At 45.4% G+C, this 21,844-nt stretch overlaps 1 protein-coding gene across 3 annotated transcripts; it reads right to left on the reverse strand.

Annotated features, from left to right (window-relative positions):
* Nucleotides 1–1,226: 1,226 nt before the first annotated feature.
* NABP1 (nucleic acid binding protein 1) lies at nt 1,227–20,283 on the reverse strand. Of its 3 annotated transcripts, XR_013840596.1 has the most exons (8): nt 19,842–20,058; nt 19,326–19,464; nt 10,561–10,632; nt 7,833–7,908; nt 7,069–7,138; nt 4,544–4,621; nt 1,461–1,577; nt 1,227–1,374 (listed from the first exon to the last, which is right to left on the reverse strand). XR_013840596.1 is itself a non-coding variant. In XM_079983333.1 (7 exons), exons 1-7 carry the CDS (start codon nt 19,930–19,932, stop codon nt 1,340–1,342), a joined length of 561 nt encoding a protein of 186 aa, XP_079839459.1. In that variant the 5' UTR covers nt 19,933–20,058; the 3' UTR covers nt 1,227–1,339. The 3 variants fall into 3 exon arrangements, 2 of the variants coding, with proteins under 2 accessions (XP_079839459.1, XP_079839460.1); XM_079983333.1 differs by lacking the exon at nt 1,461–1,577; XM_079983334.1 differs by lacking the exons at nt 1,227–1,374; nt 1,461–1,577 and having other exon boundaries at nt 2,754–4,621; nt 19,842–20,283.
* Nucleotides 20,284–21,844: the final 1,561 nt, after the last annotated feature.

Here is a 21,844-nt window from a genome sequence, read left to right on the forward strand (position 1 = left end):
CCGGCAAGCCTTAACCACTCCTTGTGGGGCAGAATGAAACAGGCTCAGCCTTCGCGTTAATGAACCAGCTATTTTGAAAAGGTCTTCCTTACAAGTATGGCTGCCTTGTCAGAAGAGAGGGCATGCCAGGTATATAAAAAGACACACCTAGGTTTGTGCATTTAAAAACGTTCAGTTTTTAAAAAGTGCTTTCTTTTCTTTCTTTTTTTAAGGAAAAAAGGTGCTGGTATTCACATGAAGTTTTTACAGTAAGTGGGACACTTTAAACATTTGGGGGCAGGGAAAGAGTGTCAGTACTGCATACTCTCAAATACAGTGGTACTGTGGTTCTCAAACGCTTTGGTACTCAAACAACTTGGAACCCAAACACTGCAAACCCATTAGTGTTCTGGTTTGTGAACTTTTTCTGGAAGCCAAACATGCTGTTTTCAGTCTTAGGCTTCCTATTTGAGTGTCACACTTCCGTTTTGAGTGTTATGCTGAGGTCTGTCTGGTTTTGCCATTTATTTTGCCTTTTTGTTTTTGCAGCTTTTTTGTTTTGTTTTTGTGACTGTGTGGAACTCAGTTCAGCTACTGATTGATTGATTGACTGATTGTGTGACTGTGGTACATTGTTTATTGCTTTCATTTTATTGATCAATGGTCTCATTGAATAGTAAATAATTGCTGTTCCAGGGGTTGTTTTTAAATGTCTGGAACAGATTAATCCATTTTGTATTACTTTCTGTGGGAAAGCACGCCTTGGTTTTGGAACACTTTGGTTTTGGAAGACTTTGAGAATCAAGGTACCACTGTACCCCCAGAAAAAAAAAAAACACTGGGCTGGGTATTCATTTCACAATGATCATGGATGAGGATGTTAACTCTCTGAAATACAGAAAGTTGGGATCTGCTGACATCTAACCATCATATTTTAAAATGGTGTTACTTTTAGGGCAGCATTTTCCCAAACTTGGTGCCTTCTAGACTACAACTCCCATCAAGGTCAGAAAGCCTGGGCAAGCATTAGTGGTAAATGGGAGCTCCAACAAGAACTGAGGGACAGTAGGCTGAGGAAGACTGCTTTAGGTAGCAAAAGTGAACAATGGTAGACAACATTAAACAATGCTCATTGTCCCTGAAAGCTGTCCTAGCAGAATTGTTCAACCTTCCTCTATGTCATGAACCAAGCAACTGTCAAGGGTTAGACAGGTTTTTTCTTCCCATGTGGGGCGCTGAGGCTATACTATGAGCGAGAGCCATATGTATTCTTAGCAACTACATAACAGGGAGTGGGGGACTGAAGAAATATCCAGAAGTAAGGCTGGCAAAAATAAGTAGAGGCTCCTCCTGTGTCGCCTCAGCCCAAGTTCTCTTGGCTTGATGCAGTTTCCCCTTAAGAAAATTTAAAAGAACAAAGTGATTAATCAAGGACAGCAATACATTTAAAATCTGGAAATACATATGGATATATTACTAACCATAAATATGTTCTTGGGTTCATCTGCAAAATGGTGTCTTCCCAGAACAGCTCTGCCCGTTTTTTACCAGAACCTCTCTTTAAACATCAAGGTTTCATTGAGCTGGTCCTTACAATGCTCACGACAAACCAAACAGAACATGCCACTGAAGTCAAGCAAGTTTGCTTCTCTTCCTCGCAAATTAGCGATTTCAACCATGTACGATGCTTCTAATGTATCTGTTTTGTGAGCAGCCGGCATTTGGGCTCAGAGCATAGCTCATCCACATGTAATTGAAGAGGGTAGGTTAGCTGGCAAGTTCACCGTAAAGAGACAAGCTTCCATTGTACCAATCTCAACCAGCACCCCTTTGTTTTGATATTTTATACTTTACCTGTTTACGATGGCCTGGGACTGGTGGTTGTAAACCAATGAACGCTTCAAGTTCCACACAACCGGGAGGCTATTTCCCAGTTACCCCCAGATCGCCTCTATCTGAGGGAGCCAGCCTGCTGTTGCTGAGATTCCCAAATCCCATCGGCTCCAGCCAGAATGGCCAACGATGAGGGAGGGTGGAAGTTGAAGCACACAGTGTTTGGAGAACACCACACCGACTACCTCAATGCCCTTTAAGAAGCGAGCCGCCACAGCTTCCCCCTGAGCCGCTGCTACTGAAGAACTTGTTTTGGAATGGCAAGCTTTCCAATAGTGCCCTCTTACTGAAGCACAGATCAGAATTTTGCAGGATCACAATGCAGGCAGAACTAAAACCCATGCTCATTGCTGTATTTTTATTTATATCCTTAATGCTATTACTGCTTTCTGTTTTATAAGCAAAGGAAGCCTTTGTAAACAAGAAAGATGAAGATGGCAAAAACGCTCATCAAAAGGTTGCAGATTAAGAGTGATGCCAGGCAAGGAACACACCCCACACTCCTATATATTCTTGGAAATATACTGTATTTTTCGCTCTATAGGACGCACCAGACCACAAGACGCACCTAGTTTTTGGAGGAGGAAAACAAGAAAAAAAAATATTCTGAATCTCAGAAGCCAGAACAGCAAGAGGGATCGCTGTGCAGTGAAAGCAGCAATCCCTCTTGCTGTTCTGGCTTCTGGGATAGCTGCACAGCCTGCATTCGCTCCATAAGACGCACACACATTTCCCCTTACTTTTTAGGAGGGAACAAGTGAGTCTTATAGAGCAATAAATACGGTAGTTGATGAGACCTGCTTCCAAATAAGCATCGTTACAGATGAAATCAAACACACACATTTCAGAGCAGAAAATGATATTGACAAGGGGGGAAATGGTGGGGTTTTTTGCTTTTTGCTTTACATGGTTAGTGCAACTTTTATTTATGAGGTCCGCTTCAAGAATATAACAAACAAAAAGAGAAGGAAAAACAGTCATTTTACAGCATTTGAATGAATTCCAAATAAGATTTCTCTCTTCCCCCCCAAACAAAAAGGATTGAAAATAATTATAGCATTACCCAGTACAAAGACACACTGAGAATGCTTACAATATAAAAAGGAAAAACCGCACATATTTTGCATGACCCCGGGAGTTATTTTCCCCCTTTCCGAACTCAGCAGCTTGAAAACAATTCGCACAAGGCTGCCCTTTCTAGAAACTGAGGTATTAGCTCTAGAAGCAGAAAGCGTTACGTGTGCAAATTGGCCCTTGAGAATTTTGAGGGTGGCTCTCGCAAGAGAACCAGGCATCGGCACGAATCGTATACACAGGTTTCATTTTAGTTCTTCGCTCCAAACACACTTTGCACCGGCTGAAACCATCAGCAGGATACAGAGGTAAAACACTCCCTGGGCTGCAAAGGTGAGGTTGAATGCCCCCCCACACACACTAAATACACACACTTGTGGGGTGGAGGGCTCCAAAAAGAAAACCAGTGTGTCAAGAAGAACAGCTCAAGCCAGATTTCTGCCTGGCATACGGTTTCTCTGTGTATGGGAATTCCCTTCCTCTTTCTCCCAGCACCGCTCTCAACAGAATAAACTTGAAATCACCATCCGTCACTGGGGGGGACGGGGGGGGCACATTGGCAGGGCTGGAAAAAAATGGCCGATTTATGCAGTTTGCAGAACCAAGTGGCAAAAAATCTCTCTGGCTTCTGAGAAGCTGTGCTTTATGAAAGTCGTATCCTACTGGATGCCATCACAGCTTCCATGAAGGTCAATTGCAAGCCATCCAAGAGGAACATTAAGAATTTCAATTTGTTTCTCGTGCAGCAGCGCCTTCTGAACTAAAGAGGTGGGTTTTGCAGTCCTGGAGGGAATCTGGGATTTTAAAATAGATCCTGGAGAAGCAGCAGGCATAGTTTGGCACGAGAAGGTGGGCCTTCTCTAGTCGAACGCAGCCACCACCACTTACCCCACCCCACCAGAGGGAAAACACCAGCCCCCTTTTTTATGATACCATTGGGCAGGCCGTCTCCACTTCACACAGGGCAATTTTAATTCACACAGGTTAAACAGAGCAGTTGCCCCTTGTTCCATCCGCCAGCCTCGATTAGCCGCGATGGGAGTTGGTCAGGGCAGCAGAAAGACGGTATTAACACACCTTAAGGCTAGGCGGTTCAAACTTAACCGAAAAAAGGAAAAGGAGAAGAAAAGAAAAACAAGCATTCAACCACACTCAAGGTTTGTTTTGGAAATGAACATCTGATGCACAACAAGGAATCCCAATTTCCATCTATGACCCTTATTTTAAGACATTTCCCCCCCTGGACTCATGCGGTTATCAGCAGCTTCACTGGATATTTCAGCCTGTGGGGAGCATGGCGAAGAGAGAGAAAGGTGTATGGCAGGGAGGAAATCCCCTTCTCTGGACAACAGAAGGTAGAGAACTAGTAGACAAAACTTTGCCCCCCCCCCCACAGTTAACCATAAATAAAAGTGCAATTAAGTGTTCAAGTAGGGCGTATACAGAGTTTAGGCGGACAAGTGAGTCTTTTGGCTGGGTCATCTTTTTGAGGCTCTGCGGGGATCCCTCCCGTTACTCATTGTGCTTTGTGGGGGGCGTGTGTGATTGGACGGCACTGAAGGAGGGGCGGGTCCCCGCCCGCCAACCCTCCCAGTACCTGCATAGGAGGAGGAGGAGACATGATTATAAGTAGATGATACTCCGCTCAGCTCAGGTCCTGCTGGCAAACCATTTCCTACAAAAGCAAATAAGAAGAATAAAAGACAACACAGAGACACAAGACATTCGCGCGTCAGACATTCTAAGCTGCAGCTTCTTGGTCCCGGAGACTGCTTTGCATGTATAGGAAGCTGTCCTCTCTCACAATTCGCTGAGCGTTAAGAGGTTGAGGTGAGCTGGGAAGGTGTCTGTAGAGACCACGAAGTCCCTATCAGCAGCATGCTTTGCCATCCACATGCCAACAGTAACCAACGGCAAGGAGAAAACAAGGGAAGACATGTGTTTCGGTGTCTTAGCAGCAGGAGGAGCAACTTTTGGAGTGGCAAGCTTTCCAATAGTGCCCTCTTACTGAAGCACAGATCAGAATTTTGCAGGATCACAATGCAGGCAGAACTAAAACCCATGCTCATTGCTGTATTTTTATTTATATCCTTAATGCTATTACTGCTTTCTGTTTTATAAGCAAAGGAAGCCTTTGTAAACAAGAAAGATGAAGATGGCAAAAACGCTCATCAAAAGGTTGCAGATTAAGAGTGATGCCAGGCAAGGAACACACCCCACACTCCTATATATTCTTGGAAATATACTGTATTTTTCGCTCTATAGGACGCACCAGACCACAAGACGCACCTAGCTTTTGGAGGAGGAAAACAAGAAAAAAAAATATTCTGAATCTCAGAAGCCAGAACAGCAAGAGGGATCGCTGTGCAGTGAAAGCAACAATCCCTCTTGCTGTTCTGGCTTCTGGGATAGCTGCACAGCCTGCATTCGCTCCATAAGACGCACACACATTTCCCCTTACTTTTTAGGAGGGAAAAGGTGAGTCTTATAGAGCAAAAAAGGAGGAGTAACTTCTCCCAGCGCTGTATAAACCCCTGATATAGCAAAATGCACTGGGATGCTGCTGAAACCTGCACAATAAACACACAAGACGTAACCAGCTGTACTTTTGAATAAAGAAGGTATACTATTCATTGTATCAAATTGTAGATTTCAGCGGAAGTCTCTTAAAGTTCTTAGAGTCCAATAATCCACAAGAAGGGTTGTTACAGATCCACAGAATCCTTTCACAGAGTCTAAGGCAAGGATTTCCAGAATATTAGCCTTGTTTCGCCATCCTATGCTTCATTAGCAGAACAGGTATAAGTAATATTACAGGACAGTGGATCTTATAGCATAGTAGTGGTTGCAGTAACACTTACTGTATGAACAGACAGGTGGAATAGACACTTATACATACATGGACCTTATGACTAGAGAATGAAATGATCCACTGGGTCTTCTGCTTTTTCCGTTGAACTTTATGAGACTTCCATTGAAATCTACAATTTGATACAATGAACAGTATACCTTATTTATTCAAAAGTACAGCCGGTTACATCTTGTGTGTTTATTGAGGATGTTTCACGTAAGCATAGGTTGTTTGTTGTTGTTTTGCTGAAACCTGCACAGCGCTCAAAGGAAATGGGAGCTTGACTTCAGAAGACATCTTAAGGCAGCTCTGTTCAGGGAAGTTTTTAATCTGTGATATTTTACTGTATTTTTGGTTTCTATGGAAGCCGCCCAGAGTGGCTGGGGAAACCCAGCCAGATGGGCGGGGTACAAATAATAAATTATTATTAGTAGTAGCAGAAGGTGGCAACGCAGCATCCTTTCAGCTTGAGAGGGATCAAAAGGGGACTGACCAGGAATAATCCAATCTGGGCAAGCCAGACTGGATTGCTTAACTAAAGAGACTCAAATGAATCTGCAAACTAGCCTCCTGTTGGAAGGGGAATGTGTTCTGCTACTTGACTCACTAGCGTGAGTGAGGAAGAATGATATTTAATCAATATAACCTCTCCTACTATCCACAACATTCCCACAACCCCCAGGTATCAGCTTCTCCACACCCTACCTGCTGTTTCCTCCTTCCTGTATGGGAGTACCATGTCCCAAGAAGCAAGACAAACACAATGGGTAGTTGGGGGAACCAAACTTTCTTGCTCCAGTACTGTCTGACAACTCACCCTTCCCAATCACCCTTTAAGCCACAACCTGAGCAAGAAGGTTGTTACAGGTCCAACTGTGCCAGAGTGAAGAGTCAGAGGGGTGGGGGCGTTAACCCACAGCTCAACTACTTTCCTTCTGAATCCAACCCGTAGGCCCAGTTTGGATGTCAACGCTAAACCAGTGTTTTAACATTACAAGAATAAGCACGCTTGAGCGTGAGGAACAAACACACTTCCCTCTTCTGGCCCGGTCAGAAGAGACAGGAAGCATCCGATTTCTGGTTTAAGCCCGAACCAGCTTAAAACTGGTTTCAACTGTGGTTTGTGCAGAAAGCTGCAGAGATCGAACAATAGGCTTCCGATCTTTGTTCCCGTAAACCGTAGTTTAAACCTGCCGCCGCAGGTGTTCCTGAACCTTTGTTTCCAAGACAGAAACTTTATTATTATTATTTTACAACGCACACTCACTTACCAGTAGGGCCAAAAGTACAAGAACTCAGATTAGTTGATGGGAGGGAATTGTTACTCTGCTCACCCTGGGCCTTTAAAAGGAATGGAGAGAGAGAGAGAGAGAGAGAGAGATATTAAGACAACCATGGCACAGAAAGAACTGTGGGGGCTTGGATAAACAGTACAGTGGTACCTCGGGTTAGAGACGCTTCAGGTTACAGACTCCGCTAACCCAGAAGTAGTACCTTGGGTTAAGAACTTTACCTCAGGATGAGAACAGAAATTGTGCAGCGGGGATGCAAGGCCCCATTAGCTAAAGTGGTACCTCAGGTTAAGAACAGGTTAAGAACGGACCTCCGGAACGAATTAAATTCTTAACCAGAGGTACCTCTGTATCCACAAGACGCCCCAAACATAAGCTAATTCTTGTTCCTCTTTAAGATGCTCCTCTCCTCCGACAGGAGAAACCCACTCCTGTACAGTGGTACCTCGGGTTAAGAACTTAATTCGTTCCGGAGGTCCGTTCTTAACCTGAAACTGTTCTTAACCTGAGGTGCCACTTTAGCTAAAGGGGCCTTCCGCTGCTGCCGCACGACTTCTGTTCCCATCCTGAAGCAAAGTTCTTAACCCGAGGTACTATTTCTGGGTTAGTGGAGTCTGTAACCTGAAGCGTCTGTAGCCTGAAGCGCCTGTAACCTGAGGTACCACTGTATAGGCCACGCTGTTAAGGGTTTGTCTGCGCCTCACTTGTGGGCATGTTATGATGCTACACAAGATTGCACATACCACTTTGCTGGGCTGCCCAGGGTGATCCGAGCTGGGCTCACTGAAGTTGGGCACTTCTGAGTACACCATGCAGAACCTGCAAAGAAAAACAAGCGGGTGAGAGGGAGTGTGGAGATTTCTTCCCTCAGCTGTCCTCATCCCACTTCATTTTCACGGACCAGTGCATGCCTTGTTTTAAATTCCAGAGCCGCCACCCCTCAGTAAGGGTGTTAGCAGCAGATGCTTGACCCCCACTCCCATCCCAGAAACTAGACCAGGAGATATGAACAAGCCCAGCTCTACACATGCTCCACTTGGAAGTCTATTGTATCGATTCCAACGGAACTGGCACCCAAATAGGTTGATGCTCCAAGCATGCGTAAAAGTTGTTCCCGCTGCTTCCTTTTGCAAGACTGCAAATCAGCAGGTGGGTCACGCTTAACAGTCTATTCGTCTATTTCATAAAGGATACACAGCAAATATTCCGTTCCTCGCCATAAAAGATACATAGCTGCAAACACTTATGACCAAGTCTTGCTGAATTAAAGAGGAGCTTGCATCGAACGAAGCACGCCTAGAATCAGACCACGCAGAAGATGTCAGTGGCAAGAACCGATTGCAGAAGTTTAAAAAAAAACCAGGAAGGCCTAAGAATGCCAAATCCATAACGAAGGCTGCAATCCTGTACTGTTAAGTTCCAACAAAGTCGAACGCTGCAAAGCAACAGTTGTTCCGCATTGCGGTGCACTGTGCTATAAAGTAGGGCCCAACATGGAACCAGCCAGGCAATTTTCAAGCATTTCTCAGTCTGGAGAAAATTTAGCTCCAGGGCTGTCGAGTGGCATTCGTCACCATCAGAAACATCTTGGTGGCCTTCTTTGCATTTTAAGCTAAAGGAACCACAGGCGTCAAAACAGAACCAACCGTGACTCCCGGTTATTGTTCATTCGATGCACCTTATTCTATTTTTAAAATAATTCCAGCTGCACAAGCAACACTCCACATTAACTACCGGGTGAAATCCACCTATGTCGGAGCACAGCTCCCACCAGCAGAGCCATTTGGACCAGGGTTGATGGGAATTGCAGTCCAAAGCAGTTAAGGTGGCACCAGGTTGAAGACTGATCTAGCCGCACTTCAGTCAGCTACATTCCAGAATCTTACACTAATCCTCTCAAAATGATATCACTCAGGATGACGAAAAGCATGTGGTTTTTTTATTCTTGCAGTAATTTATTTTGAGATTAAAACATTCCAACGTCAGTCAAATTAAGAGGCGATGGGGCAATAATTTTATGCAGTGATGGGAAATAAGATTTATTTCCTGAGTTAGTACTAACCCTAGACTATCCCCCCTGACATTCCAATTTTGGGAAACACTCCCAATATAGCAGAAGCTAATACACCAGGCATAGGCAAACTCGGCCCTCCGGATGTTTTGGGACTACAACTCCCATCATCCCTGACCACTGGTCCTGCTAGCTAGGGGTGATGGGAGTTGTAGTCCCAAAACATCTGGAGGGCCGAGTTGGCCTATGCCTGTAATACATTGTGAAAATGGCCTCAATTATGAATAATCAGGTATCACTTTTGGCAGATCAGACCACAAACGCTGCCATACATAGCCTTAGACAGACGACGTCTAATTTTCTGTGGCTAAGAGCCACAGCTCAGCGACAGAACATCTGCTGGGCATGTAGAATGCCAAAGGTTTAATCCTTGGTGTTTCTAGGGAGCTGCCATAGACCCCTGCCTTGAAACCCTGGGAAGCCAGCCAATCAGAGTGGATAATACTGAGCTAAATGGACCAATGGCCTGGCTCCCCAGCATAAGGCAGGTTCCTACGTCCCCCTCCTACAGCTGTAAGGTTTTCACAATATTCCTCCACATTTTGGCCTGGTTCACCCTGAATGAACATCGCAGGCGCCGGGGGGGGGGGCGGAATGCAGGAAGTTACGACTATCTGATGCAATGAAGCGTTATTCCGCGATTGCCCATCCACACAAGCACAGGCGCCCAGGTAAACCAGTCCCCAAAGTGACACATTCCAGCTTGCCAACAATGCTCAGCTCTCCACTTCCAAACTTTCCATTACGGGTCTCAACAGACTGCCTGGTCACGATGGAGGCATATACTCGAGAAAGGAAACCAGCAGCATTTGCCCGTGACATCTTAGACCGCCATCATTATGACCCCAGAGGCTCTAGCTCGACGGAAGGGGGAAATTTACCCTTACACCCCTAGAGAGGCTGGCTCCCGCAGGAAAAGGCTGGAGCTCATTACCAGAGCCAGAATGTAGAAGCTCGCAATGCGGCTGCCTCTACTGTACCTAGCCTGTGGATTAAATAGAGGACTTCAGTTTTCGGCACTGCAAGTCCTTGAAAACGACAATGTGTTAACCCACAACAAAGGAGACAGCTTAGGCGGCTGAACACTTACCTGTTCACAGGTGTACTTAAGTCAAGGCATTCAGGCCAGATGGATGCATGGCTGAGCAAGCCGTCTGTTACACAAGCAATCACAGGCAGGGTTCCCCACACCTCTTGTCCGAAAAAATAATATTGAGATCGAGGAAAGCCAAGCTGATCGGGGACAAGGCTCTTTGGGCAGAGAGTGCTTTGCTAAACCCCAGAAAGCAACGGCAGGTTGGGCAGACGCTTGCAAGGCGGCATTTGATACCTACCGCTCCAGCCTGCGAAGCGCAAGGCTTCGAGAGCAACCGAGCACACGTGCAAAGCGAGATACTCACTCCCCGATTTTCTGAAGCTCGCCTCCCCTTCCGGTGTAAAGCGTGAGACATCCTTTCCACAGAGACGCGTACCTAGCCAAGAGAAACACCAGAAGCGTTAGAAAGCACCGGGAGGGGGAATGTAATTAATGTCCAGGCTTGACCAGGGTTTGGGGTTTGGTGGCGGGGAGGGGAGGGGGTTAAGTTAAGCACATCTTCCTCTCAGAAAAAAAGCCAATGGGAGAGTGGACCACACACACCACCAAAATCAATAGAACTTTTGCGCTAACCTTAAGTGTGCAGCTTTCAGATTTCACCAGCACAGCAGCTTCTGGCAGGTCATTTCTTCCTTTCTTTTTTGAAATTGTTTTTATTTGATTTTATAGATATAAATTTATAAGAAAACCAAATACGTATCCATATACAGTGGTACCTCTAGTTGCAGACACGATCCGTTCCGGGGTGCCGTTCGCACCCCAAAAAGTCCGCAACTAGAGCGGTGCTTCTGTGCAAGCGCAATAGAGCGCTTCTGCGCATGTGCAAAGTGTGCAGAACTCTTCTGCACAAGTGGCGAAACCTGGAAGTATAAACTTCTGGGTTTGCTGCGTCCACAACCAGAAAAGCCGCAACATGAAGCAAACACACCAAGAGGTACGACTGTAGAGAGATTTCTCTGAATTTCAAGCCTTCCCATCCCCTCCGTGGGTCCTACGGTCAACGTTTTCAACTGCATATTATTTCATAGTCTATATTTTATCGCTCTCCATATTGTCCATAGTTTTGTTACATTACAAGTGGGATTAAAATCCTGCTAATGTTTTCATCTGCTTACCTCCTAAGTAAATTATAATATTTTCCCTATTCTTTCTTGAAGTTTTTGTACTCACAGGTCATTTCTTAGTCAGATGCTCAAACCTTTATTGGCCTATGTACATGATTCCAGTAGGGTTCAACACAAACAAACAAACAACCCAATCATTACAGAACAGCAACACTGCAGCTAACGTTTAAGTTAGTGTTGTACGGCATCCACGAACCCTTATTCCTAACATTAGGAAAGCCACCTTGCATTTGTCTGAATTCCACTCCCTACAACCAACCAACCTAGATCGAATTGTCTGAAACCAGACAGAGGCAGTACAAAAGAACATGCGCAACTGGTGACAAAAAAAGAGTGGCAAGATAAATTACAGTATTTGACTATATTGAATTGGCTAGATTGACAGAAGCCATTAGGGGTCAGCCCAAGCAAAAATTTCAAAAAGAATGGGGAAAATATAGATTATACCTGAAAAAGCAGTGCCCTCAAATTAATACTTGGACTTGTTTCGATTTAACTTCTGCAAAATAAATCATGGTATAAAAGCTAAAAATAGAAAGAAAAAGGAGTAATAATGAACTAAGAAGGAGACAGTTTACCAAAAACGAAAAGAGAACCGTGTAGAGGATGAAGGAAGTCAATTGGAAGAAGAATTGAAATTATATACACACACACACACAGTGGTACCTCAGGTTAAGTACTTAATTCGTTCTGGAGGTCCGTTCTTAACCTGAAACTGTTCTTAACCTGAAGCACCACTTTAGCTAATGAGGCCTCCTGCTGCCGGAGCACAATTTCTGTTCTTATCCTGAAGCAAAGTTCTTAACCCAAGGTGCTATTTCTGGTTAGCCGAGTCTGTAACCTGAAGCATATGTAACCTGAAGCGCATGTAACCTGAGGTACCACTGTATACACACACACTGTTGATTGTTTGATCTGTGTAAGTTTGTGTATGTTATTATGTTTTATTTGTATTTCATTGTTTTTTGTTGTTTTCGATTGCACGTTTTTATGAGTTTGTGTGTGTTTATGTGTTGTAAAATAAACTTAATAAAATAAAAAATAAAAAAGAACATGCGCAACTGGTTCCATTTGTCTCTGTCCACAGTGACATCGCCTTTCTCTGAGCGGTGTTTTGCTTCTTGGTCCGTTCACGCGCCCAAAGTTACGCAACTCTCTCAGAGGTTTCCTGGCACCAAACTAAGTTCTGTCGTTACTACAATGGTTGGATTTTAAGCATTCTCTCACACTCAAGGACTCACCCATTCATCCAATGGGGTGCCCCGCGCAATCAGACCATCTAACAGAGCTTTCCATTTCCCGCGATGGCCAACCAGGTGCCTTTTGAGAAAACCTTAAGCAGAACATAAGCTGCTAGTTTCCAATGGTAATCAGATGCATGGTGTCTCTGATTCTGGAGCTAACACATTGCCCATCATGACTAGTAGCTATTGATGAACTGTTCCTCCCCTATCCTGTCTAATCCATTTTAGTACAGCCACTGCTAGTATGACAATACTTGCAGCATTCATGCTTTCTCCTGGAATGCCATTAAAAAAAAGTAGTTTCCTTCACTTTAGAGCAGCATTGCGGGAATATCTGGAGGGTCAAAACATGCTGAAAATTGTTCAGTCAATTAATCCTAACAGCAGAGCTGACACAAGACACCAGCAGCTTAATTTTTAGCAGGTGTTTTATTGCAGCTCCGATCTACCCATAGCTCTGCACATCAGGATTTTTATTTTTTTGCTACTGTATAGCCAAAGGTTTTGCACAGTTCACCAGTTCAGATGAAGTTAGGCACATTTAAGTGCCACGACAATCGGTGGGACTTAAATTGGCCGCAAGTAATTGGTCCCACTGATCTCAATGGTACGTCAGCACGACCAACTTTTAACTGAGTCGGGAGCATTTATTAAAAGCCATTTGCAACAACACACCAAGCGTTCTGCTGAAGCGCCCTGTGTGACTTGCAAGATCATTCACTTTCATTACTACATTCTCTGAGTGTATGTATGATTTGTGCCTCTCTCGTACATGTGCATAGATGTATAAACACGAAAAGAGCACAAATCAAACATTGTCAAATGGGGACTTGAGACACTACTGGGGTACAGAAACAAGAAAGCTTCCATTTACTGCAAGCGCAACAAAAGACATCCTTTGGCAGAATTCCCTATCTCCCACAAGTAAATCCTTTATACGTAGTGAATATTTGCCTGCAAGAATGAAAGTTTGTTTTGATTCATGTGTGTGACCTTCAAACTTTGGTTTTTAACCAGCGATCAACTGTTTTTCCCTTTCTTTCTTTTTGCCAAATGCAAAAGAGAGGGACAACCAAACAGGGTTCCCCAAACTTGGGTCTCCAGCTGTTTTGGGACTACAACTCCCATCATCCCTTGCTAGCAGGACCATTGGTCAGGGATGATGGGAATTGTAGTTCCAAAACAGCTGGAGACCCAAATTTGGGAAACCCTGAACTAAATGATGCGAGGGGAAATGACGTTTGGATTTTCACATTGCACTTCCCCCACAGGTTGGGAGACCTGCTCAGTTACAGTTTGGCTCTTAAAAGATCATTAACAGATGCAATTTTTATTTATAAAGCTAGTAAAGGGATCTGTTCCTGAGGCTCGACAATAAACCACTAGTAGGCATCCAAGATACTGTCTGCCTCTCTGCCACTAGTGTTTCTAAGGCTGTCACACGGACTGCTGGCACAAGCGGTATACGTTTTATTGGTGTCCAAACAAGTAAGCCAGCCACTCTATATTAGCTCCACCCGTCAGTCACGTATTAGTTCTGCTAAGATGACGTAAATGGAAAGTGACCTTAACACGGCATTTTGTGCCAAGTTGTAACTTGAAGAGATTACAAATGAGCCTAGGGGTGAAATCCAGTGGCATGTGCATGCAATATAGGCAACCAGGAACTCTCCAAATGGCCTTAAATAAGCAGCCATTGTTGTATTTTGCACTGAAACCAATAATTAACGTTCTTGCTAGCCTGGCTAGAATGCTACACTGAGCCATGGTTTATGGAACTATGGCTTAGTGTTGTGAGCAAACCTGGCCCAGGAACTTAGCTGCGGTTTGTCTGAAGCCAAGGGTTGCTTGTTGACATTAAAAAAAAAACCTTGGTTTGTTTTAACTACGGCTTGGTGTTATGCCATGAACCCAGCCCTCTTCCTTAACCATGGTCTCTTTTGACATCCCACCACAAACGCTCACCAACTTTCAAAGGCATAAGGAAGAAGACGAAGAGAAGATTTTGGATTTAGTATCCCGCTTTATCACTACCCAAAGGAGTCTCAAAGCGGCTAACATTCTCCTTTCCCTTCCTCCCCCACAACAAACACTCTGTGAGGTGAGTGGGGCTGAGAGACTTCAAAGTGTGACTAACCCAAGGTCACCCAGCAGCTGCATGTGGAGGAGCGGGGAATCGAACCCAGTTCACCAGATTATGAGCCTACCTCTCTTAACCACCACACACACACACACACACTGGGAAAGAAACCAAACTTTGGATCATCAAGCCATGGTTTGGCTGATCACTTGTGGGACAACTCATGATGATCTTACAGTTTGCAAAACAACCCATGGTTTAACATTATGTACCAAGTGGGCCACTGCGAGTTCCTTTTTTGTGTTTGTCACATTTGTATCCAAGCCTTCTCCCAAAGAGCTCTAGGTGACAGGTTGACATTTTGTCTCCAGGAGAAGCCTGTGAGCTAGGTGTGGTTTTAGACAGGGAATAATTTGCTTCACGGTCACTCAACGAACTTTATCGTTGATCATAGGTCAGCCCAGGCTAATTCCAACAAACAATATTTGCTCACCATCATTGCAGTACGTGTGGCCTTGGAGACATTGCTTGCCCTCTGCCATTGTTATCATACACCTCATTAATCCAAAGGAAAAGGAACTGTTAAAGGGGTTATTTTAGCTTCTTTGATTGGCTTTCAGGTGACTATGGGAATCTGCCATCACCATGTAAGGAGGGAGAAGTTATGGCCCTAAGGAGGTTTTTAATGTTTTACGTTTTACTATGAAGAGAAGACTCCCTGGAAAAGACCCTGATGTTGGGAAAGATTGAGGGCACAAGGAGAAGGGGATGATAGAGAATGAGATGGTTGAGCAGTGTTCTCAAAGCTACCAACATAAGTTTGACCAAGCTGCGGGAGGCTGTGGAAGACAGGAGTGCCTGGCGTGCTCTGGTCCATGGGGTCACAAAGAGTCGGACATGACTAAACAACAACAATGTTTTTGTATGTACTGTAAGCCATCCAGAGTGGCTGGGAGAAAATTATTATTATTATTACAATTATTATTATTATTATTATTAATAATAATAATAATACTTTTGCACAGACTAAATTGTAGCTCACAATGGGAATTCTATGTCTCTTGAACACATCCCATTTCACTCTTTTAAGAAATGATTACGCTTCCCTTTAAGATCAGACTATAGACTTTTGCAAAGAGGGTATTATTTTCACAGACAACGCTTGGTGCTTACAGTTTCAACATCATTCACAATAAAAGTACCTAGCGCTTTAGAATACCTTTGCACGTTCAAAGCAGATTGCAAACATTATCTCAGGAATCCTTACAACCTGCCTGCAAGGTAGGTCACAAAACATAGGCAAATGTGACCTCCTTTGCCGAAACCTAGAAAGCTCTCGCACACAAAATACAGGCAGGATTTTCTCCCTCTCTCAGAAATACAGCAGAAAAGGCCACCACCAATCTGAAACCTTTAAAATATTAAAACAAAAGCAATTGATCAACCCTCTGTGAGTGCAAGTAAATACACTTTTGGTTTTTAATTGTGTTTAAAAAAGCAATTTGACATGGCAATCCCAGCGATCCACCAGCGTTCCTCTGGACTGCGTTTGTCACATGAAAATATAGCAGATGCTTTTCCTACTAATTGCTAGTTCTGCTTCTCTTCATGCTAAAGAAAGCCAACCTCTCCGCTGCGCATGGTGAGAGCTCATCAAAAGAGGAAGCAGAAAACGTTGGTTGCTTCTTTTAAAAATTACATTGCGTTGAACCCTCGGTCCCCTAACAGATCAGATTTCAAAGCAGCATACAAGGCTGTGCTGGCGTTCGTGACTTGTTAAGGCTTGTGCAAGCAAGCCCAGCTACGGCTTTGATTATCCAGAAGGAACATGCTCAGATCCACAGATCCTATTCTGCTAGGGAGACAGGGAAGAGGCTGGGGATAGCTGGCCCTGAGATTTTAACTGTGTAACAAGCCACATATTGGGCCACTTAACACACTTTAAGTGTGCACCCTTTAAAATATAATAATCCTGAAATATGACTGGTTTGCTTCTCAGGAAATCTGTGCTCCTGCCTCGTCATGTGACCAGGGATACATAACCCAACCTAGGGCCTGCATGACACCAGAGGTGAATTGTGTGCCTGTCATACAGGTATGGCACGCAGACAATTTAGATGGGTGAAGTGTTTGGAAGCAGATCCCTGTGGGCTGGGGAAACACTAAATGTTACCAACAGCAAAACCGCATGAATGAGTTGGAATGTTGCAGCGTTAATTTTTGTAATAATGAAAAACCGGGGCCTGGGGGACAGGAAGGTGTTTATGCAGCAGCTGCAAGTTGAGAGCGCAGTTTTTCTTCTGCGGAACTCCAAAACAGCCCCTACCCAACGAGGTAATCTGGTTGTGGGGGGAGAAGAAAATTCCCCTGGCTCACACTGTGCCTTAAAGTCTTCTCTCATCTCCACGGGACTTTTTAGCACGGCACAAAGTGTGGGTTCTGCTTCAGCTATTACTGAACCCACTAAAATAAGCCAAATGACTCTTGGCCTCTCCAGCTCAAAACAGAACGTACAGGAAAAGAGGGCGCCTCATTGCTTCCTTTAAGGAAAATAAGAAGCCATCAGCTTTTAAGAGATGACTCATCGACCAGTGTGGTCAAGGCTACATCCTTGTGAGCCAAGCCGGATGTGACAGGCAGCAAACCCATCTGTTTAAATCCTGGATCTGCCCCAATCATGTTCAAAGGAAGGGAAGGAGGGGCAAAGAGAACTGAGGAGTGGGCCTTGCTTCCCCACGTGGTTCCCTCTAAATCTAGCATCTGTAGAGAGGCGAGTGATTTTGGTAAGGGGAGCTGGAAACGTCCCTTTTGCTTTAAAAGCTAGGCCCCGACAGAGGTCTAAGGTCAGAAGAAGAGCACGTGCACACTCTGCGTGCAGGTCGCCCTTCAGTCGTCAAACTGAAGGAGCGTCTCCATCCCCATCATTCGGCCCGGACACTGAGGTCCAGTGCCGAGGGCCTTCCCTCACTGCAAGAAGTGAAGTTACAGGGAAGCAGGCAGAGGGCCTTCTCGGTAGTGGCACCCGCCCTATGGAATGTCCTCCCATCAGATGTCAAGGAAATAAACAACTATCTGACTTTTAGAAGACATCTGAAGGCAGCCCTGTTTAGGGAAGTTTTTAGTGTTTGACGTTTGATCGTGTTTTTAATATTCTGTTGGGAGCCGTGCAGAGTGGCTGGGGAAACCCAGCCAGGTGGGCGGGGTATAAATAATATATTATTACAGTGGTACCTCGGGTTAAGAACTTAATTCGTTCTGGAGATCTGTTCTTAACCTGAAATTGTTCTTATTTCTATTTTTTTTTTTAGTTTTGAAAGTTACAGGGGAAAAAAGAAAAAGAATTAAACATAACAAAACCATACAATACAATACAATACAAAGACAAAAATACTACATATACATAACAAAAATAAAACAAAAACAATTAAAAAACCCGAAATTGTTCATAACCTGAAGGACCACTTTAGCTAATGGGGCCTCCTGCTGCCACTGCGTCGCCGCTGCACGATTTCTGTTCTCCTCCTGAAACAAAGTTCTTAACCCGAGGTAATATTTCTGGGTTAGCAGAGTCTGTAACCTGAAGTGTATGTAACCCGAGGTACCACTGTATTATTATTATTATTATCACCACTGGGTTCATCCAAACTGGCACTGCCGATTGGCAGTGGCTCTTCAGGATTCCAGGCCGGGGGGGGGGGGGGGGGCACCTGCCTGGAGATTCTGGGGCTTGAACCTGGGATCACATGCTCCGGAGTTCTTCCCTGCCGGTCAGAGGAGGCCAGGGTTGAAATCCCCACTCAACCATGAAACCCCTTGCTTTCTCCTGCCCCAGAGGCTAGGACTCAAGCCAATGGATTCAAGTGGCTCAAAAGCGGAATGGGAGGGAATATGCTTTCTTTGCATTTGAACCCATTGATTTGGGTCCTAGCCTCCAGGGGCAGGAGAAAACAAGGAGCTTGCTTGCTTAACCCACTATGACGGCTGTAGCTAAGATTCCTGCATTGCATCTGAAGGCAGCCATGCTTAGGGAAGTTTTTAATGCTTTATTCTGTCGGGAGCCGCCCAGAGTGGCTGGGGAAACCCAGCCAGATGATGGGCGGGGGTCTAAATAATAAATTATTATTTACTTATTTTATTATTATTGCAGGGGGTTGGACTAGATGACCCTCGGGGTCGCCTCCAACTCTACCCCTTCTACGACTCAATGGGTGACCAGTCACGGCCTCTCAGCCAGACCTACCTCACAGGGTTGTGGTTGTGGGGATTAATGGAGCAGGGGGAGAACCGTACTTGCCATATCTGGAGCTCCTTGGGAGAAATGGGTGGGATTTTAAATGCAATAAATAATAATAAAGGGCCCAGCAAAAGGCAACTTCCTCTATATACACACAGCAAGGGAAAATGAGCACGCTGGTTTCACCTCTAATCTGGCCCCGCGAGATGTTGTTTTCCCTTCCCCTCCTCCTGCTACACCAATTACGATTCTAAGAAAGGGAGAGGAAGCCCAAAGCGTTAACAGGAACACACTGAGTCAGCCAGTTGCTTCAGCAACGAAACAAAAGAACGGCTGGGCAGAGGCCGCTCGCTCGGCCTAACCCCACTGTCGGAAACACATACATACCCTTTGGTCAACCGGATAATATCTCCCGGCTGAATGAGGCTGCCAAGTTCATCCCACACTGAGATGAGGATGCTGCCTGACTTGTCGGCTACTTTGCACGACCGCACTTCGTGCCCATCTTTGGTTTTGGTGACGCGGCCTGCAAGGGAATATGGAAAGGGGGGGGGGAGCAGGGGAGGGGAGAGAAAAAGAAAGGTGGTTTGAGCAAATGTCCTTAGAACAAGGGGACACAACATCCTTTTGAAATTGCAACTTTGCCTGGGCGCGAAAGGACCTGCAACTTTCGCCAAAGCCCAGGGAAGGAGCCACTCTGGACCCTAAAAGTGGGTCTACTTAAGGACAGATTTAGAGAAAGTGGACTCAACTCTTCTCCCTGAAAAGTGGACACGTGTCAACTCCTCTCTCCACACACACAGACACACACACACACACATTTGCACACCTAGAACGCGGGCCAAGGAAGCCGGGGAGTGAAAAACAAACAAAAGCACGACAGTTCCACGGGACCCCACTTACCGATCTCTAGCACAATAAAGATGACATTTAAATTTTTCAGTCCGGCCCTTATGTCTTTTATGAGGAGGTATGTTTCGTTTGCCATGCTCATGCTGCTTTGCTTTTCAGAAGGAAGGCACGGGCGCTGCTGGGGCAGAGTGAGCAAGACAAAGCGCCCCCTTAGCCGAGAGGGACACTTGGAAAACAGGGCAGGGGTGGCAGGAGCTGTGGCGGGGGGGGGGGGGGGGGAATTAGACGAGATCGGGTTTGACCAGCCCTTGGAGAAGGCAACAGTAATGTGCAATATACTCTGGGGAGGTCGGCGGGGAAGCGTGTTTATGAGGAAGGAAGGAGGCACCCACGGCGATCCCTCTTCTCTGAAACTCTTAAGCTGGCTTCTCCCTCTCTCAGCTGACCACACAAGCCTCGTAAGGCTGGACTGCTGAAGGAGGGAGCCGGGGCGCTGTGATTAAAACAGGCACGGGGCTTGACTGCTGCTGCTGCTGCTGCTGCTTTCGCCGCCGCCGCCGCCCCTACTGGCGAACGAGAAAAGACACCTTCGCTATAGGCTCCCTTTTCCCCCCCTCTGCAAGAAAATCGGGGCGCTCTTTTTCTCTTATGACTATTATTGCACAGCGAGTAAGGTGCTTCCTCCTCCTCCGCCTCCTCTCCAACCCCCCCTCCCCAACTCGCCAGCTGCCCCGCACCCCAGCGCCACGTTCACACAAGCGCGCAAACACGCCGCTTCGCCCTCCAAGCGCGCTCGCTCTCCGTCTAAAAGAAGCATGTGCCGGCGCCGTCCTTTTATATCCAGCCGGGCCGGACCATTTCCTCCGCGCGGGGTGGGTGGGAAAGCAAAGTCGCGTCGAAAGGTACGGAAAAGAGCGGCGGGGAGAAAGGAGTCAGAGTCCAAGCTCCAAGGTCTCGGTGTTTGGATCGTGCTGCGCCGGAGCGGTTCTGCTCCGTGGCCCCACGGCGCCGGAGAAGCGCAAGTAGGGCGAGAAAGCCTCCCCCCCCTGAAAAATGGAATGGTCCGTGGAACGCGGAGACACCAGAATGGAACTGAATGTGACAAAGTGCCCCGTAAGAGGCGCTGATTGGTTGGCCGCGATTCTTTTGTGCTCTGACCTAGAATATTTACAGTCGCTCGCCCTCCCGTTTCCCTCTTTCCCCCTGCCTCGCTCTCCGGGGCAGGATCGAGCCTGTCCCGCCGGGAGGCAGGACTGCAAGCTCATCATGAGCCTCGGGCAAGGCTCGCTGAATGGCTGGCTGTTGCCTTTTAACGCGCTGCTGATTCCCCCACCCCCAACCAACAACACCAAGGCTGGGGGAGGTGGGGGCTGCGATCATTTATATTTTATTTTTTCGAAAGGATTCCTCGGGAAACCGCTTGCAACGGGATTTCGTGTGCGCGCGCGTTTACTTCCCTACCCCTCTTTCTGTTTCCTTTCTCCTCCTGTGAAGAGGCTGCATCCCAATGTTTTAATGTTGTATCTTAATCTTTTAAATCGTATTTTAATCAACTTGTGGTTTTTTTGTTGGTTGTTAGCCGCCCTGCGCCCGGTCTTGGCTGCGGAGGGCGGGGTATAAATAAAAAATTATTATACAAAGGGAGAAATTCGTGGAAGGGTAATTAGGTCGACCTTAGAAAAAAAAAGATTTAATGTTTAAAAGAGAATTGGATAAATTAAATTTGGATAAGTAAAAAGGATTAAGTTTAATAATAACAATAATATGTTAAAGATGGGAGATAAGAACTTGCTGAACTAATTTTTGGAATTGGGATGTATGAAGGGGGGGTGGGGGGAAGTCAGGGAAAGGGGGTAATGAAAATAAGAGTTTAAAAATATATATGTTTTGTTTTTGTTTTATAAAATGTGAAAACCTAATAAAAATTTTATTAAAAAAATAAATAAAAAATTATTATTATTAATCTATAATGCGGGATATGTTTGATTGGAAGAGGACGTGAGGAATCAGATTGTGCTGTTCTTAAAGGAAACTAACTGAGTCATAAAGCATTT

This window comes from Podarcis cretensis, assembly GCF_951804945.1.
Source record: "Podarcis cretensis genome assembly, chromosome: 1".
In the NCBI taxonomy this organism is placed as follows: domain Eukaryota; kingdom Metazoa; phylum Chordata; class Lepidosauria; order Squamata; family Lacertidae; genus Podarcis; species Podarcis cretensis.

Bases quoted from the DNA above. Each gene is read 5' to 3' on its own strand.
- NABP1 (XM_079983334.1), bottom strand. From the start codon at position 19,932: ATGAGCATGGCAAACGAAACATACCTCCTCATAAAAGACATAAGGGCC. The intron at 7,909-10,560 runs GTGAGTATCTCG...TTTTCTTTGCAG, and splicing joins GAGCTTCAGAAAATCGGGGA to GTTCTGCATGGTGTACTCAG. The intron at 4,622-7,068 runs GTAAGTGAGTGT...TTGCTTTTGTAG, and splicing joins TTGTACTTTTGGCCCTACTG to GAAATGGTTTGCCAGCAGGA.